Source organism: Giraffa tippelskirchi, chromosome 1 (assembly GCF_054371585.1).
Source record: "Giraffa tippelskirchi isolate mGirTip1 chromosome 1, T2T-mGirTip1v1.2.pri, whole genome shotgun sequence".
Lineage (NCBI taxonomy): Eukaryota > Metazoa > Chordata > Mammalia > Artiodactyla > Giraffidae > Giraffa > Giraffa tippelskirchi.
The window spans coordinates 53,532,103-53,549,998 of NC_137275.1; the positions used below are offsets into that span (position 1 = coordinate 53,532,103).

At 39.1% G+C, this 17,896-nt stretch overlaps 1 protein-coding gene across 16 annotated transcripts in view; it reads left to right on the plus strand.

Annotated features, from left to right (window-relative positions):
* The window catches only part of PDS5A (PDS5 cohesin associated factor A), a 135,339-nt gene extending 127,267 nt beyond the window's left edge, over positions 1-8,072 (plus strand). For 8 of the 16 annotated variants that reach the window (XM_081592246.1, XM_081592258.1, XM_081592202.1 and 5 more), the window contains one exon: positions 5,411-8,072. In XM_081592246.1, the coding sequence (XP_081448372.1) occupies positions 5,411-5,414 (4 nt within the window). In that variant the 3' untranslated portion in view covers positions 5,415-8,072. Of the gene's footprint in view, positions 1-4,253; positions 4,569-5,410 lie in introns of those variants that run through there. The other 8 variants (XM_081592180.1, XM_081592191.1, XM_081592138.1 and 5 more) reach the window with 2 other exon arrangements.
* The last annotated feature ends 9,824 nt before the right edge of the window (positions 8,073-17,896 follow it).

The following is a 17,896-nucleotide window of genomic DNA, read 5'->3' on the forward strand; positions in this document are numbered from 1 at the left end:
TACTGGCAAAGCCCTTACATCTGAGAAGTATGCTCAACAAATCGATGAGATGCACTGAAAACTGCAACACCTGCAGCCAGTATTGGTCAACAGAATGGTCCAGTTCTACTCCATGACAATTCTCAACCACACATCGCAAAACCAACACTTAAAAAGTTGAACAAATTGGGCTATGAAGTTTTGCCTTATTCACCATATTCACCTGACCTCTCGCTAGTTGACTACCACATCTTTAAGCATCTCGACAATTTTCTGCAAGGAAAATGCTTCCACAGCCAACAGGAGGCAGAAAATGTTTTCCAAGAGTTTGTTGAATCCTGAAGCACAGATTTTTACGCTACAGGAATAAGCAAACTTATTTCTTGTTGGGAAAAATGTGTTAGTTGGGGAAAAATGTGTTGGTTGTAGTGGTTCCTATTTTGATTAATAAAGATGTGTTTGAACCTAGTTATAATGATTTAAAATTCATGGTCTGATGAAACCACAGTTACTTTCGTACCAGCCTAATAGAGATGGATGGCAGTGATTGTACAACAGTGTAGATGTACTTAATCCACACCGAACTATGTACATAAGAGTGATTAAAATTGTAAATTTTATGTTACATATTTTGTTTCACTTTAATAAGTGTTACATAAGACTGATAATAGTTAACACTAATACAGTGCTTATTATTAGTCAGGCTCAATTCTAAGCTCTTTGTTAACCTGTTAAGTGCTTAAAACATCACTACATGCGTAAGTACTATCATTATCCCTAGTTTATAAAGAGGAAGAAATCCAAGAATAGAGAGTCCATGCAGCTTTTGGTCCCTTTGCTTACAGGAATAAGCAAAGTAGAGGCAGGATTAAAACCAGGCATTGTCACTCTGGAGTCCATATTATATTGTACTATTAAGGTAAAATTAAGTCTTAATTCTATTGAGTACTATGCATGCGTACAAAACTAGTTTAATAGAGAATACTTTGAAAATACTTCCTTACTTTAAATAACTAATGTAGTTTATATATGTGAAACTTTATTCCATAAAGTGGAAAATGTTTGTATACAGTTAATTTTTACAATTATTACATAAGCTAGTTTATTAAAATAATCATAGGTTAAATCAGACAAAAACTATAGTCATCTTTTAAACCTGTTCCAGAATTCATGCAGAGAAAAGCCCTGGCATTTCAGCTTCAGAGAGGGAGAAAACCAAGGGAGAGAGCAGATGTTCTTGAAAGTGCCAAACTTAAGTGAAGCATGTAACACTATGACAGCAGTGAAGGACTGCAGTGAATAATAGGTGGAATAATGTGTGGGGTTTTGGGTATATTGGTAGAAATAATAGTGGTAATAGGGAAAGGTTGTTAAACATCTGTTTAAGGCAACCATCTTTATAAAACAAGTACCAACTGTATGTTAGAAATAAGGAGGTTAGACCTGAAACAGTTACTTTCCCAGGCCACCTGGCTGGTGCTACACAGAGCAGGGGTTTGGAATCCAGGTCATGTCCCTTTTTAACACTGTATTGTTAATAGTGACAGCTGCAGTTGGTTATATTTCTCCTCTAAACCATGAACATTCACAACTCTTATATTTGTTTCTCCTCTTAATGTGTAAAAAGGAGATGTTTTAATGTGTAGCACTTCATAGCAAATAGAGGGGGGAAAGTGGAAACAGTGACAGACTTTAGTTTCTTGGGCTTCAAAATCACTGCAGACAGTGACTGAAGCCACAAAATTCAGAGACACTTTCTCCTTGGCAGAAACGCTGTGACAAACAGTGTATTAAAAAGCAGACATCACCTGCCAACAAAGGTCCATATAGTCAAAGCTATGATTTTTCCAGTAGTCATGTGTGGATGTGAGAGTTGGACTGTAAAGAAGGCTGAGCCAGCATCGAAGAATTGATGCTTTCGAACTGTGGTGTTGGAGAAGACTCTTGAGAGTCCCTTGGACAGCAAGGAGATCAGACCAGTCAATCCTAAAGGAAATCAACCCTGAATATTCATTGGAAGGATTGATGCTGAAGCTGAGCTCCAATACTTTGGCCACCTGATGCGAAGAGCTGACTCATTGGAAAGACCCTGATGCTGGAAAAGATTGAGGGTAGGAGGAAAATTGGGGTGACAGAGGATGAGATGGTTAGATGACATCACTGACTACTCGATGGACATGAGTTTGAGCTTGATTTCTCCAAGCTTCGGGAGATGGTAAAGGACAGGGCAGCCTGATGGGCTACAGTTCATGGAGTCACAAAGAGTCACTTTAGCAACTGAACAACCACCACCATCAAGCAATAGGAATAGACGCACTAAAACAAAAGTTCCTTGTGACTCAGCTATTGTTCTATCCTTCAGCTTGAGGAGAAAACACTGGTCAAAATTCTGAAGGTGCCAGTTTTATTTTTATTTCATGGGAAACTCTAATTTTCACCTTCCTATAAGTTTCTAAACATACTTTTCATTAACTGCAAAAATTACCTGCGATTGATTTGACATCTTACCTGTATTTTCTGATTTGACATCTCACCTGTATTTTCCTGAAACCCAGTGAGAATCAGATACAAGTTAAAGCCACATGACTGAACAATTCAGAATACAGAGCTAATATAAACACCTTGAATCAGTCTGTTAAGGTTATCAGTACACTTTCAACCATGTAATTAATAAAAGAAACAGGGTTGCCAGCGCTGACAGCCATCAAGCACTGCATTTCTGAGCTAAGGATGAACCCAGACTGGTAGGATCAGGTCACTTACTGCCCTGGCAACTTGAAGTGTAGCCTAGGGTCCTTGCATTGTTGAACCAGATCTGGGTCTGGATCACTGCACTAAAAGTAATTTAATTTGCCCCCAGATTTTAAGCTTGAATGTAATGCTTTGAGAAACAAGGCCAGGCATACTTCTGCCTCCCTGTGACCCTAGTATCTAACTCCAGAGGCTACTTCATCAGTCTTTTTCTTTACCTTGCGTTACTCTTCACACATTTTACTTACTTAATTTCTCACTTCATTGATGGTGCATTCCTGCTCTGGTCACAACTGTCTTTATATTAACATCTGAAAAGAGCCTTTCCTGGCATTATCCTACCTCCTATCCTCCATCTCTCCTTTTAGATCTGAGTGTCAGATCTCCTCAAGGTAGTCAATCAGTCTACACTGGGTACTACTAGCATCACGTCCAGAAAACTTGCCCAATTTTATTACTTGGTATTTATACTCTTACCATATTTTATGACTATTTAAACTTTATTATTAACTAATTAATGAAAACCATTTTTGAGGCCCTAGTATATTTCAGCTAGCTACAGTCTACATGCTTTATTTGTAACCCCATTAATCCTTCAGCCGTATAAAGCAGGACCCTTAAAAGGTAGCCTCTGCAGCCATTCAGATACCACGGCCATCACTTACACAGTGCAGCTAGTGCACACCCCTCTAGAATTCCTCTTATTAGGTCCTCTCACTGAAGTCAGGATTTTGACTTGTAAACTTACCTGTAGGATTTTTTAGATCCCTTTGGAGTTTTGCAATAAATGTATTCCATCAGCTGCTATGTGTATGTGTTCCAGCAAATGTTCCTGTTTATATTTGGGGCTGCATTTGAAATTGTTACTTCTTTTGAGAAAATTCCTTGAATTTACTCTGTAGATTTGTAAAACTCAGCCATTTGTATACTATAGTTGGGAAATAGTATCTGTACAACTGGACACTTAATGTTGGCCTCCTGAGTTTGAGAATGGAGGATTCCCCATCTTTTCAGTTGTTTATTAGTTCACTTGTTTTTCCTTTGTTTCTAAAACTATTATCCAAGTGGCAAACAATCCCAAACATTTGCACTGAAAATGTGTTTTTATAGGTGTGCTGATTGTTGAGTATGTTTTATTTACCTTTAAGGCCAAATTCTTCCATGAAAAAGAAAATATCAATAAACACCCGTGGAGTGTTTAAACCTTAAATTTGGGACATATGGGAAAACTGAATTTAAGGAACTTATCAATAGGATAACAGCAGTTTTGGATTAATGTGTTTTGTGTAGTATGCTTAGTATTACTGTTCAAGAATCTTGGAATTTTTATTTTATTAAGCAAAGAATTTACTGATTTCCTGTGCTCATTTGTATATTGAGAAGGTTTCCTCACATCACAAATTTATATTTTAGAAGTATCCCTAAGTATGTTTCCTTATGTATTAAACAACCGTATATTAGTTTAATATAAATATTCTTCAGTAACAAGTGCATTTTTATCCAAATAATATGAAATTTTTCAGAAGCCAAGTGCTCGGAAGTGATGGCGATTCACTTTGGGACATAGAATCAAGTCCAGGAAATTCTTCCAGTGACCTGGATCGTTTAAAAGTCTGTGAGAGCAGCCAGGAAGATACTGAGGACTCAGAGCTAGTAAAGGGAAGCTTCCTGAAGGTGCAGCAGGCAGCTTGTAGAGGATTCTTTTATATCATATTATTAAATTCTATTATAACAAGTTAATTTAATACTCTATAAGAATCTTAATTACTTAACTTTTTTTGTTGTTAGCATTGTTGTCTTTATAAAAGGTATATATAACATTGGGGTTTGGGAATATAAGTAAACATACCCCTTATCTTTCTTTCCCAAGTTTGGAATCATCAAGGGGACACAGTCTTAACAGCTGATTAAAAATGTGGAATGATAGGGAGTTTCCTGGCGGCCTAGTGATTAGGATTCCTGGTTTCACTGCCCTGGCCCAGGTTCAGTCCCTGGTCCAGGAACTGAGATCCTGCAAGCCATGAGTTTCCACCCCACCCCCAAATGTGGAATGACATAGGCTAGGTAACTGCTAGTACTTTGCCCCTAAATTGAACAAATAACCTCACACAGACTAGAACTCCAGCATGCTCAGTTTTCCCCACCCACCACCCCCTCACCTTTTAGACCCAGAGAGGAGTAGATGAAGGGAGAAGAAGAGACCCTATCCCACTACTTCATCGTTCCAGGGGTCATAATTTTCCCTCCCTATTTGGGAAATAGAATCAATGGGGGATTCTTCATAGCACAATTAAGCTAAATTTTCCTCCTTTTTTAGTACACTAAAGAACAGAACTTACTTTTGCTGCTTTTAAATTCATTTTGCCATAGTTGTCTAATAATTTTTCTACTATATAATTTTGGAAGTATTAGCTAAAAATTATTCCAAATAGCTTTTAGTGTTTTATTGTAATAAGCAAATTGGACATTGGGTAGCAATGCTTATAAAAACTTCTTAATTGGTATTTTGTTTTTATATAGTTTAGGGAAAGATTCCTAAATCAAGTCAAGTCTCATGTGAAAAATGAAAAAAATGTTTTCAGATTTTAAATAATAACGATAGAAAAGAAATAATCTATGTATGGTTTGTTTTCCTGTTTTTATCTTACTAACATTGCTTTCTTCTACTCCTATCCCCAAGGTAAAAAGAAAATTTATTTGCAAAGGGAGAAAATGAAGGCCAAACAGAAGCAGGCTCTAGCTTCTGCAAAAACTTGGATTCAGAATGACCCTGAACAGAAAATGAAGTTAACTTCAGAACACACTTTCTGCCTTGAAAACTGAAAAAAGCTATTACTTCCTTTTTTCACATGACCACAAGTCCTTTGATGGAAATGTACAGCAGAAACTTTTGAGAGAGAGGCTAAAAGCAACTCTTTTCCACCCTCCCCCCAGACTTTTCATATGAAAAGTCAATAATTAAGCAAATTGCTTAACACTTGGTTCCAGTTCCTGCATATCTGGAGTTTAACGGCATAATACACCATTAATTTCCATGCTGCAGTCTTTATTTTAAAGAAAGTAACAGAATGTCCTTACACTGACAATGAAAATTCATCAATTTTAGAGCCAGGAATTTCCCGTGTTACACAAGAAAAAAAAAAAATAGAAGTCTACTGAATTAATTTTTTAGAAGAAGAGAAATCAGATTAAATATGTCTTTTTTTTCCTTTTGGAAACTTTTATGTATAATTCTTTCTGCCTGCCTACTTTTCTGCAAAATGAGATGTACAGATTTCAGTTCCCTGCTATGAAAAGTGATGTGGCAATTTTATAAATGTTGCTTTCTGATTTTTATCAGAGTGAGAAAATAATTAAAATTATTATTGATTTCATATCACTTCATATTTTGATTTCCCCTCCATTTTAGTTTAATATAATTTGCAATAAATGTACATATTGTTGTCTGTTTCATAAAGCATATCACTTTAAAGTGGTTTTTACTCCAGTGATTATGTTGGAATATTTGAAATTTTAAAGGAGTAAAAACTGTCCAGCATTTGGTTTTATAATGTTTGTCACCAGATTTTTATTATTGATGTAAAAAAAAGTTCTTTTTAAATAGTTGGACTTTGGCAGCTTTGTAAGGAAAGTGGGAGGTGCTTAGGCTTGCTATCAATTTCAGCATTGTGCTATTGGGAAATAAGTGTTTTGCTTTTGTCTGACAGTCTGGGCTCCGTTTTTATGTTTATTTTTGAAAACAACTGTTGCATCAATATAATGTTTCTTGGCATTGTTCAGCATAGGTAATGTGTGCACTTTTTGTGTACACATATTCATATTTAAGTTTTTTGCATAAAATAAATGCTTCTAGATGTCATATGGTAGTCTTTTTTAATCTTTTTATCACATGATGTTTTCCTGTGAAGTTTTTATGTGAAAGGGCTAAAGTTATAAAGAAACAACATGATTACAGTCAACTCTCCATTATCTATACAAAATAGTGACTATGCCTCAGGTTTTGGATTTTGCATAAAATCATGTAATTAAATTAATCATAAAATTAAAATAACAAAGCATACCATAAGAGCTAATTCAGGAGGAACTTGAGATTGGTCCTTTCTCACCTGCCCTGACGCTCCACCTAAGCCCTTTCCCCGAAGCCCTATCTGAATGTGCTCAGTGTCCATGCACACACCTAGCGTGGGTTTGAGGACATAAACGTTTGTGTGATAACTTGGTCTTGACAGACTGTAGTCTACATGAGATGTAAAGAGTGAACATGACCTGTGTCCCAAAAGGTTGATAATGTTAAATGTAAAATTTGTTGGTAGTAAATGTCACTTAATTTTCTCATAGGTAATCAAGAGTTGGCTGTATACTGACTGAAAGATGGATAATTCTTTTAAATATGCATATACACGTATTTAGGTATTGGATGATGGCTAGGGAACAATGGATACCAGATATTACCTTTTAAAAGGGCAGAAAAAGTTCTACTCTTCCTTATTGCCTCTTCATAACCCTTTAGAAAGATAAGATAAAATATTGCCTCCAACATGCTGAAAAAGAATATCTATGCATAAGCATCAGAGAAGTCTCTCAAGCCATCAGTGGGCATGTTCTGTTTAGATTTTGAAGTTCTCTTAGCATCAGACAGCTTGATTCTTAAGGCCACCAATTTGCCACCAATAAAAAGCACACTGGTAGAGGCTGCCTCTCTCTCATCTCCTTTTAACTAATCATTCAGCATCATAGCTGACTAGATTACCTAGCGGGAAGTCATATTTAACATAGTCTAGCAGCCATTCTCATCAGTTATGGCTGCTTAAGATTTTTGCAAGAGAGGAGTTACTAAAAGGATCTGGTCCACATACAAAATGTAAATGGCCCACCTTGGATTTTTTTAATATGAAGCAAGTGTCTGGCACTAAGGGATGGGAGAATAGGATGGTAGACTGGGCTGATGGGGAGGGACTTGTTTAAGGGAAATTTGTCATTTTTCCTTTGAAGAAGGAAAAAGTAAAATCTCTTAGGAATTTGGTATTCACATCTCAGAGAAATACAACACAAAAGTGCAGACTTATATTTGAGAATTAATGTTAACCCTTTGTGTCTAGTTTGAAGCTTCTTGTATTTGTCTAAAACTACAAGCCAGAATTTTGTATCTCCTTTGATAAAAAGTGTGTATAATGTAAAGTAGTTTTGCATATTCTTGTGCTGCACATGGGCTGAATTTTTAAAAAATTTTTTTAAAGACTTGAAGAGAACCTTGTAATTTGTGTAAATGACAAGTGTAAAATCCTACCATAAAATGCTAAAAATATGCATTGTTTCAAATAAAACCAAGAAATGCAGCATTATATAGTAGTGTGGAACCCTGAATATTCATGTACCCGCTTGGTATGTCACAAGCTGATAGAATGTCTTTGCATATTTTCTGTTTAGATTCTGGACTTTGCACATCCCCATAAGGAATCAAATGCCACCTTCAAACTTCTGACTACCTGGCTTACAGTGACTGAGGGAGAATATAATAACAGGATGAATTCTTATGAGCATCTGGGAAACTTTAGAAATTGTCTTTTAAGAACTTAAAAGTGGCCTTCCATTTAAACTAACCCATTGATATACCTTTTTATCGCAAATTCTGAACATGCACATTTACTTCAAAAACATTCATAGAGAACAAGCAGATTACATACATGTATCTGGAATAAGAGGTGAACACAATGAGAAGAGAAGCTATCATGACTGGTTTCTGTACTTTACCCTCAGTGGGGGTTATTCCACACTTGGATACTTTTCATTCACATAAATAACTATCAGTAGAAACCACTAGTGACCAACAAGTCTCCAGCAGTCTGACAACAATCTTTGCAGCCTGCCTAAACAATAATGATAGCTTTGCCTACAAGAAGCTAAAAGTTTGCTACAAGCCAGCAACAGTGGAAAGGAGTATAATCAGACAGTCTGTAAACCAGAGCGCCAATCTTTCATTTCCATTTAAGAGTAATAATATCCTTCACTTGTGCTTATTTCAGAGTCCAACAAGAACATGAGTCAGGCAAGCGGGTGATCAGGACTTGAATTTTGGGGGGATGATCAGGATTTGAATTTTGGGGGTATTTCTCAAATAACATTTTGTAATCAATGCTGATTCCAACTTCCTGCACTTTCCTCCCCTTTATTCTCTAGTTACTCCTTTCTCTAGCAAAGACCATGCACCCCTCTAAGAAACAACACTGTATCCATTCTTCCAGAAGCTTGAAAAGCAATCACCTGGAGGTCAGTTATACACAGGAGCACCGTAGTGCAAAGTTCAGATCTGTGGAAGCCACAAAAAAAAATGTAAGGGTTGGAGGTAACCATTCTGTACGGACAGCTCACTGGTGGGGGCTGGCATTAAAAACATTAAGATCATGCCTTAGGAGGACTAGCAATATAAAGCTAATAGCACAACACAGGTCTACATGGCTGTCCAGGTGACACATGCCTGGATGTGAGACCTCATGGATGCAGTAGAAGCAGAAAATCCTTACCTTTTCTAGAGAAGTGCTATTCTGAGAACTGTTTTGAGCATGTAGGTCCATAAAAGTGATTGAGCTGAACCTGATGCAGGAGTTGGCTCTCCAGATTCAGGGTGGCCTGGGAGGAAGTAACCATAAAAGTGGAGTAGGGGCAGATGAGATGGCTGTTGCAACAACATGAACAGCACCTGAGCACTTCCCTTGTGCAGAACTGCTCTCTTCAGACTCTGAAGCACCTGGTGTGCATGTTTAGTCACTCAGTTGTATCTGACTGTGTGTCAGGCTATAACCAACCAGACTCCTCTGTCCATGGGATTCTCCAGGCAAGAATACTAGAGTGGGTTGCCATTTCCGACTCCAGGGCATCTTCCCAACCCTGGATCGAATCCACATCACTTGCATCTCCTGCACTGGCAGGCGGATTCTTCACCACTAGCGCCACCTGGGAAGCCTGGAGCACCTGGTCCCAGCCCCTAAACCTTGGTTGCCCACCATCCTGAATGCACCCCCGTCTAAAGCACAAATACTGTGGCTTCTTTGGACAAACTAGGGATTTAGTGAGCTCCAAGAAGCAAATTTTGATGGGGACCCAGGCAGCAACCCTTCAAAGACTCAGTTTTATTCTGAACCTTTTCCAGAAGCCACCTACCCCAAGCCCCCCAAATCTGAAACCCTTTCCCTCCCAGAAAAGTCTTGGCAGTTTCACCTTCTGGCTTTACCTGCCTGCAGTGGAGTGTACACTCAAAGAGAAGGGTCAGCTGCAGAGACAAAAGAGTAACCTGACCCTTCGCCACCCACCTCAGGTTAAGAGCTGAAAGGCAGAAAGCTGATACCCTTAAAACTACCTTACTTGGGAACATTTTACAAGGAGGTTCTTTTAACTGCTGTACATAGAATTGGCCTAAGCTTCCAATTGACCATTTGGAAGCTTGGCCTGCCAAGGGAAGCTTAGAATTATGTGTAGCAGGGCCTGCCTCTTTCCAGAAGTCTATTACATCAATTCCAGTCTCCTGCTAATTCCACTTTTTCATCACAATGGTAACATAAATGGCAATGAAGTGTGTCCAAAGGCCTGATCTTCACTAATGTGTATTTTCTCTCTTACTGATAATTCTGGCGTCATGTTTTGAAGATCAGAGCTACCTAAATTTTATAGTTCCTATGGAAGAAGGAAGGAGATTACAAGCATTCCATAAAAATTAAGTGGAAAAAAGAAGAAAGCCACAAAGCAATCAGGCAAGAAAAAGAAATAAAAGGTATTCAGATTGGTAGTGAATAGGTAAAATTGTCATTCGATACAGATGACATAGTATATATAGAAAACTCCAAAGACTCCACACAAAAACTGCTAGAACTGATCAACAAATTCAGCAAGGTAACAGGATGTAAGATTAACATACAGAAATTGGTTATATTTCTTTACACAAGCAATGAGATATCAGAAAGGGAATGTGAACAAATAATACCTTTTAAAATCACATACAAAAAATAAAAGGAATAAACCTCACCAAGTAGCTAAGAGACTTACATGCTGAGAACTACAAACATTAATAAAGGAAACTAAAGATGATTCAAAGATGTGGAAAGATATCCCATGCTCTTGGACTGGAAGAATTAACTTTGTTAAAATGGCCATACCACTGAAAGCAATCTACAGATCTAATGTGTTTCCTATCAAATAACCCATGACATTTTTCACAGAACTGAAAAAAATTATCCTAAAATTTATATGGAACCATAAAAAGCCCATAATTGCCAAAGCAATCCTGAAGAAAAACAACAAAGTAGGAGGCACAAACTTCCTAGACTTTAGACAACACTACAAATCTACATTAATCAAAACAACATGGTATTCTACAAAAACAGACATATAGAACAACAGAGCAGAGAGCCCAGAAATCAACCCACACTCTATGGCCAATTAATCTTCCACAAAGGAAGCAAGAATATACAACGGGGAAAAGGCAGTCTCTTCAACAAGTGGTGTTGGGAAGGTTGGACAGTTGCATGCAAATCAATGAAGTTAGAATACATCCCTCACATTATACACAAAAATAAGTTCAAAATGGCTTAAAGACTTAAATATAAGATATGACACCATAAAACTTCTACAAGAGAACACAGGCAAAACATTCTATGGTTCCTGCTTGGTGGTCCAGTGGTTAAGAATCTACCTGTCAATGCAGGGAACACAGATTTGATTCTTGGTCCAGGAACTAAGATCCCACATGCCATGGATCAACTAAGCCCGTGTGCCACAACTACCGAGCCCACATGCTGCAACTGCTGAAGACCACCTGCCCTAGAGCTCATGCTCTGCAACAAGAAGCCCACACACCAAAACTAGTTTCTACTTGCTGCAACTAGAGAAAGCCTGCATGCAGCGATGAAGGCCTAGCACAGCAAAAAATTAATGAAAAAAATTTCTCTGACATAAATCATACAAGCATTTTCTTAGGTCAGCCTCCCAAAGCAAGAGAAATAAAAGCAAAAATAAATGAGTGGGATCGAATCAAACTTACAAGCTTTTGCACAGCAATGGAGACCATGAACAAAATGAAATGACAACCTATGGGCCGGGAGAAAACATTAGCAAATGATGCAACTGGCAAGGGATTAATTTCCAAAATATACAAACAGCTCACACAACTCAATAACACAAAAGAAACAACCCAACCAAAAAATGGGCTGAAGACCTAAATAGACATTTATCCAAAGGAGACATACAGATACCAATAGGCACATGAAAATATGCCCAACATGGCTAATTATTAGAGAAACGCAAATCAAAACTACAATGAGATATCACTTCACACCAGGCAGAATGGCCATCATTACAAAGTCTACGAATTTATTAATGCTGAAGGAGGTATGAAGAAAAGGGAACTCTGCTATCCTGTAGGTAGGAATGTAAACTGGTGCAGCCACTATAGAAAACAGGGCGGTTGTTCCGAAAAAACTTAAAGTGGAGTTAACATATGAGCCAGCAATCCCACTCCTGGGCATGTATCAGAAGAAAACTCTAATTTGAAAAGATATATGCACCCTGTGTTCACAGCAGCACTATTTACAGCAGCCAGACACGGAAACAACCTCAGTGCCCACCAACAGATGGAAGGATAAATAAGGTGTGGCATACACACAGGGGAATATCACTCAGCCATCAAGAACAAAATAATGCCACTTGCAGCAACATGGATGGACTTAGAGATTATAGACCATGTAAAGTAAGTCATAAAGAGAAAGATAAATACCATATGATATCACTTATATGTGGAATCTAAAATATGACCCAAATGAACATATCTAGGAAACAGACCCACCCACAAACATAGAGAAAAAACTTGTGGTTGCCAAGGGGAGGAGGATTGGGGAGGGAAGGATAAGGAGTCTGGGATTAGTAGATTACAAACAACAAGGTCCTACTGTCTAACGCAGGAAATATATTCAACATCCTGTGATAAAACATAATGGAAAAGAGTGTGAAAAATATATATATATAACTGAATCACTCTTTGTACAGCAAAATTAATACAATATTGTAACTCAACTATACTTCAATAAAACTTCTAAAAAAGAAGCAAGCCACTGTACAAACCCACGGCTTTCACTACCATTTGGCTTTGGGGAGAACAGAGTTGTGAAAGTAGGAAGAAGCAGATCAGAAACATTTCTCACTGTGTTCCCTTTCATTTTAATATCCCTGCTTATAATGAATATTTTTTAACAATAATAGTTAGAGAAGCTCAAAAAGGGCTGGCATTGCAACTAACTTCTCAACCCCTTAGAAAAGCTGAATCATGACAGCACACATTTATCAGATGCAAAGATACTTTTACTCTGTGAATTCAGGCAGGAACCCTTGAAGGCCTGGGTTGAGTATCTCACAGTATCAATCAAGTGGCAGGAAACAGGTGATGATGATAATGTGCCTTAAAATACCTGCAAAGTCCAGCAGGCCTGTGAGGCCTTACCATCTCTCCTGGACTCAGAAGGGCAAGTGCCTCAAGAGAAGGCCAGTTGGGGAATTCTAAAGGCTGTGTAGGGGTCCCATACTGCAGGATTAGAGTCTGACACACAGGCCTTCATTTGTGTTGGAACAGGATGATTAGGTAAAGAAAGAAGGCCAGAATATTTTCCTACTTAGGAATTCAAATTAAGAGTTGCTTCCTTGGGCCTCATACAGCTCAGCACCACTGAGACGCTTTTCATTTTCCTTATTCCACAGAGCCCCTTCCTTTCATGGGGCAAAATTCGGTCAGTCACCTTGGAGACTGGCCAGTTAGTATATTTCCCACCCTGACCATCAGATCAGAATGTACTGGTCCTTGATTGCCTAGTCTGTCCTGGCTCTGTTTTAACTAAAAGAAAGTGAAACAGAGAAAAGGCTGTTTGTTCTGCCTAACCTTTAGTCCTACACCCAAAGCTAATAAAAATTACTAACTTATCAAAAGCTTTGCATTTCACATACACTGGCGCATTTAATCATCACAATAATCTCATAACTACTACATTCATCTCCATTTACACATGCCATTGAAGCTCAGTGAAGCGAAAGTCACTCAGTCATGTCTGACTCTTTGCAACCCCATGGACTATACAATCCATGGAATTCTCCAGGCCAGAATACTGGAGCAGGTACTATCCCTTCTCCAGTGGATCTTGCCAACCCAGGAATCGAACTGGGATCTCCTGCACTGCAGGTGGATTCTTCACCAACTGAGCTATCAGGGAAGCTCAGAGATGTGTTTAAAACCATAAGCCCAAGTCTCAGTAAGAAGAAGGAAGTTTAAACCCACATAGTCTGACTGTACAACTCAGTGCTTCCTGTTTAAGCCTTTCCAAGCAGCTTTCTGAGAGGCCCACAACCTCTCTAGGACTTGATGGTGAGTGTAATATGAGAGTAGGAAAAATGCCAAGGAACACAAGATGGTGGGGAGAAGCTGGGGTGATAGCACCTGTTTTCTGTTGCTTCCATGTATGTAAACAATAATTTAAGGAAATCAAGGTAAAATTAAACAAGAATCCATCAACTAGTGAATGCATGAACCAAATATGACCTATCCATATATAACAAATATATAAACAAAATATGTGTATACAATAGAATATTACTAAGCAATAAAAGGGCTTCCCTTGTGGCTCAGCTAGTAAAGAATCCACCTGCAATGCAGGAGACCAGGGTTTGATCCCTGGGTTGGGAAGATCCCCTGGAGAAGGGAAAGGCTACTCACTCCAGTATTCTGGCCTGGAGAATTCCAGAGAGGGTCACAAAGAGTCAGACACGACTGAGCGACATTCACTTCACTTCAAGAAATAAAAAGGAAGGAAATACTGATCAAGCTACAACATAGATGAAGCTCAGAAACATTCTGCAAAGTGGAAGTGGCCATATGCAGAGAAGTACATATTGTATGCTTCCATTTATATGAACTATACAGAGAAGGCAAATCTACAGAGATGGAAAGTAGATTAGTGATTGCCTGGGATGAAGGTTGAGAGCAACAATTAACTGTAAATTGGCTCATGAGATCTTACTGAAGTGATGGAAATGCTCTAAAACTGGATCATAGTGATAGTAACACAGTTCAGTAAATTGACTGAAAATCACTGAATTAATTAAACATTTAAGGAGGGATATGTTTTATGTAATTTGTACCTTAAAGTTTCAGATAAATGAGACATCGCAAAAAAAGTAAGGCTACCTATACAAAACAAAACTGCATCTACTTAAGAAACAAATTATTGAATCTACATTATGTCAAAAGCACCATTTTTAACAATAATTGGTTATATAGGCACACCATCTTCCCATCAGTACACTCCACTTTTCAGAGGGTTACTCGCTGGGGTTAGTCTTGTCCTCAGCTGGGGGGAGGTGGTGGTATCAGGAAAAAGCTTTTCCATGGGACTGGCCTTATTAACTAGACACAAAGGACTATGTGTAAACCAGAAACCAGCATGTTCACAGTGACTTATCAGTTCCCTCTCTCTGCTTGGGAAGTCTGTGGGAAGCTGAGCTGAATGAGGTCTGGGAAGTGTAGCCTCTACGGGAAGAGTTCACTGGGTCATCTTCATATCACCTTCCAAAAGCTGCAGTTGCCTGCAGAATCCTGATTACACCTGGCACTGTGTGATTTTGGAAATCTTATAGGACCTTTCACAACTCAAGTTTCTCACCTGTAAAATAATAAGTGCTTCATAGTCATGAGGGTAAAATATGGGAAATACCTCACGGAATGCCTGGCCATAGCGAGTTCTCACATGCTCACAGCTATTGTCACCATTCAAGCAGATTGGCAGCCCACCAGAACACCCTCAGGCAGTGATCAAAGACACTCAGATACTTCTGCTCTTGCTTGCTGAATCTGTTTTCCAGGCTCTGAGCTAACCACCCCTACTTCTTTTAATTAGTCTTTCTTGAGCCAGGTAGAAAGTTTCCACTTCCTCACATTCCCATATAGTTCAACCCCAAAGAGGCCATATCTATAAGTAAAACTTTATCATCAGTTTTTGGACAGTCAGTATTCTGAATGCCCTTTTGGGGTTTGGGGAACACCCCCCAACTGACACCCCATGAGACAGAGCCATTTCCCTCTATAGATGCTATGAACGCCAACACAACTTTTCCAGTCTTCCTTGCACCAAATGCTCAGACCTATGACCTGGATGCTGTCAACCAAACACCTACACCTACTTTGAGATGTGGGCTGTGACACCACAGAACAGGGACCACTCTATCCTGGAAGAGGGGGGCAGCAGTGTCCAGCATTCAGACCTAGTGGTATCAGTGCTGTGGGCTGGCTGGGTGCCCAGGCATTGGCAGCAGAGGTTGGACCTTCACAGGACCAGTTCTGTATTATTTTTGGCATTGCTTTTGGCTCTAGAACCTCTGAGGTGAATTTTCTGGTACTCCCAGAGAGTCTGAGCTACTCAGTCCTAACAAATTTCTTTTCTTCTTGAATAAGCTAGAGTTGATTTCTTACTAATAAATTTGCACTAGAAGTAGTTGCTGGCAGCAGACCCTCAGGGAAATGGGGGGTAATCTAGATATTAGCTCCTGGGCCCAGTAAGGGCAGAAAGCAGTGAAAATCCAGCAGGTATGAAGGGATGGAACCTTATTATGATTACCATAGTGAACAGTTCATCAGATTATTACTTGTTGTGGACTGAACTGAGTCCCCCACCACCAACGTTCTTACACTGAAGCCCTAACACACAATGTGGCTGTATTTGGAAAGAGGGCTTTTAGGAATTAATTAAGGTCAAACTAGGTCATTAAGGTTAATTAAGGTTAAAATAGGGTAGACCCTTGATGCAATAGAATTAGTGTTGTTGCGAGAAACCGGAGAACTTGTACACTCCCCACCTGTACTCCGAGGAAAGGCCACGTAGGTCAGAGTAAGAAGGTGGCCGTCTACAGTCCAGGAAGAAGCCTCACCAGAAACGGGTCGGCTGGCGGTAAAACATTTAAGGGATGGGGCTTCCTCACTGACCCTGACCCCCTCTCAGCAGTAGGAGACTCCAATGGCCTGGGTCCAGGATGGTTTTCTTCCTCTTCCCCATGGGACAAGGATTTTTCTTTCTCCAGCCTCATTTGATCTTCACCTGTAGTCTGGGGTGAAAGGCTGCTCTCCCTCTCAAGCAGATACTGCTTTTCTTACCTAGCAGAGATGAGCCTGGGCAAGGCTTGTTTTTTTTTCCATAGCAGCAGTTTCTCACCTCCCCCTAGCCTGCACTAAGAGTCTCATCTCAGTTCTCCACCAGTATCGAGTGTTCCTTATTAGAGCTGATACAGGACCACGTAGAAGCACCTGCGTCATGTAGGCATGACGCCCCCTGTGTGTCTCAGGCACCGGTCTTTACATTTTAGGCCACTGGGTTACTTCAGTTCTCTGATGGGTTCAAGAAAAGCTAGGACTTTGTGTATTATCTGCCTTTTCTTATTAGAGTGGGAATCACCCTCTTTACAGCTTTCTACATTCTAGGCAGAAGGCAGAAGCCTGAAGCACCTGGATTTAAAATAATGAAATAAAGAAAGTAATCTTCAATCACAGCAAACTTTCCACTCTACAACTTGGAATTTTTGTGTTCAGGTTTTTTCTATTCAAGTTGCTAGAATCATTAATCTTCAATCACAGCAAACTTGCCACTCTACAACTTGGAATTTTTGTGTTCAGGTTTTTTTCTATTCAAGTTGCTAGAATCAATCCTGAAAAGCAAAATGTTGACAGCATTGCAATTTCTGGAATATTCTGTGATATGGGACTTTATGAATTTTTGACACTATCCTTAAATACTTTTCCTATAACTGGTAATCTATTGCTTCATGCAATACTTTACAAAATTAAAACAAAAAGTTGTTTATTCAACAATGAGTAAGGATAAATGAAAATGAGCATAATCTTTTTTGAATAATATGGCCTTCCCTGATATCTCAGTTGGTAAAGAATCCGCCTGCGATGCAGGAGACCCTGGTTCGATTCCTGGGTCGGGAAGATCCCCTGGAGAAGGGATAGGCTACCCACTCCAGTATTCTTGGGCTTCCCTTGTGGCTCAGCTGGTAAAGAATCTGCCTGCAATGTGCGAGACCTAGGTTTGTTCAATCCCTGGGTTGGGAAGATCCCCAGGAGAAGTGAATGGCTACCCACTCCAGT